This window comes from Battus philenor, unplaced genomic scaffold (genome assembly GCF_028537555.1).
Source record: "Battus philenor isolate CCGP_79_NKW_IND1 unplaced genomic scaffold, ilBatPhil1.0.hap1 SCAF_3, whole genome shotgun sequence".
Taxonomy (NCBI): domain Eukaryota; kingdom Metazoa; phylum Arthropoda; class Insecta; order Lepidoptera; family Papilionidae; genus Battus; species Battus philenor.
Window position 1 is genome coordinate 16,164,871 of NW_027181693.1, and position 1,172 is coordinate 16,166,042.

The 1,172-nt window shown below is 38.2% G+C and overlaps 1 protein-coding gene across 1 annotated transcript; it reads right to left on the bottom strand.

Annotated features, from left to right (window-relative positions):
* Nucleotides 1–591, bottom strand: LOC137926757 (uncharacterized). Its single transcript, XM_068770447.1, has one exon. It carries the CDS (start codon nucleotides 589–591, stop codon nucleotides 1–3), a length of 591 nt encoding a protein of 196 aa, XP_068626548.1.
* Nucleotides 592–1,172: the final 581 nt, after the last annotated feature.

Genomic DNA, 1,172 nt, shown 5'->3' on the forward strand with positions numbered 1-1,172 from the left:
TTAAGTGTTTGCACTAAACGCCACGTTATCTGGTAGAGTTGAAGTCAAAGAATCTCCGGATTTCAATTCCAGCAAATATGATGATGATTTCGGTACAGTAATCACCGTTTCGATCACATATTCCCCACAGGATTTCGGTGTGTCTTTCCCCAGTGGAATTTTGTATGAGAACATGATGTTAAGCTCGCCATTATCCACAAACCACTGGGCATCCTGTGTGTTCACAATCTGGGGTAGTATTTTGATATCTCTGTAAGAAATTTCATTTACTTTCGCCACACTTAGGTATATGACCCTGTGTTTGATTTTAATAGAAATGTCGTCGCTGTCAGTGATAACGTTGTATTTGAGGACATAGGAGTCGGAGCCGTAGATCTCGTGGACTTGGATAGAGCTTCCTTCGTTGCAGCCGTGGAGTACCTCTCTTTCGGCGGCGATAATACCTCGAGCAACCTTATCAAACACCTTTTCGTAGTGGCGTTCAGCGAGTCGATTCGCGCGATGGGCCTTCTTACAGGCGCGATCCTTGTGACAAGAATCATGACACTCCGCGACAATCACCAGGATAAGAAGGAATATGTAGCGATACATCGTCCACTCGCAACCACTTCACAGCGACAATAGACGACAGGAAAAAGACGCTAATATTGCTTATCTACCACACAAGGTTATAATGTTAGAGTTCATTAGATAACACTGTTGGGTTTTTCGTGACAAAACCACAATAATCTTCTTAATGGTTACGCGGTTTAATACTAATAAAACAATATACAGGATGATTGATTATTCGTGTAAAATCTTAAAAAGGTAAATGTATAGATCATTGGTTTTAATATATAGTACATCCTATCCAAAAACCCTAATGATAATACAATAACAAAAAGCGTTGTTTAAATTCGTATTATGACATTTTAAAGTTAATTATTGCTTACTATCTGCAACTGTAGGTTTTGTATCGTCACAAGTTAGTCTGTTGCATTCCAATAGATAAGAATAGATGATGTAACATATTTCAAAGTCATCACTTTATGCAGGGTGATTGGAAATAAGTGTGTTAAAACCTATAACCAATCACTTTGCATTAACATCAATTGTAGCACCATCATTTTAACATTTAACATCCAAAACGCTGTTTCACTGCTCCTTAAAAACAATAATATCTGAGCCGTCTG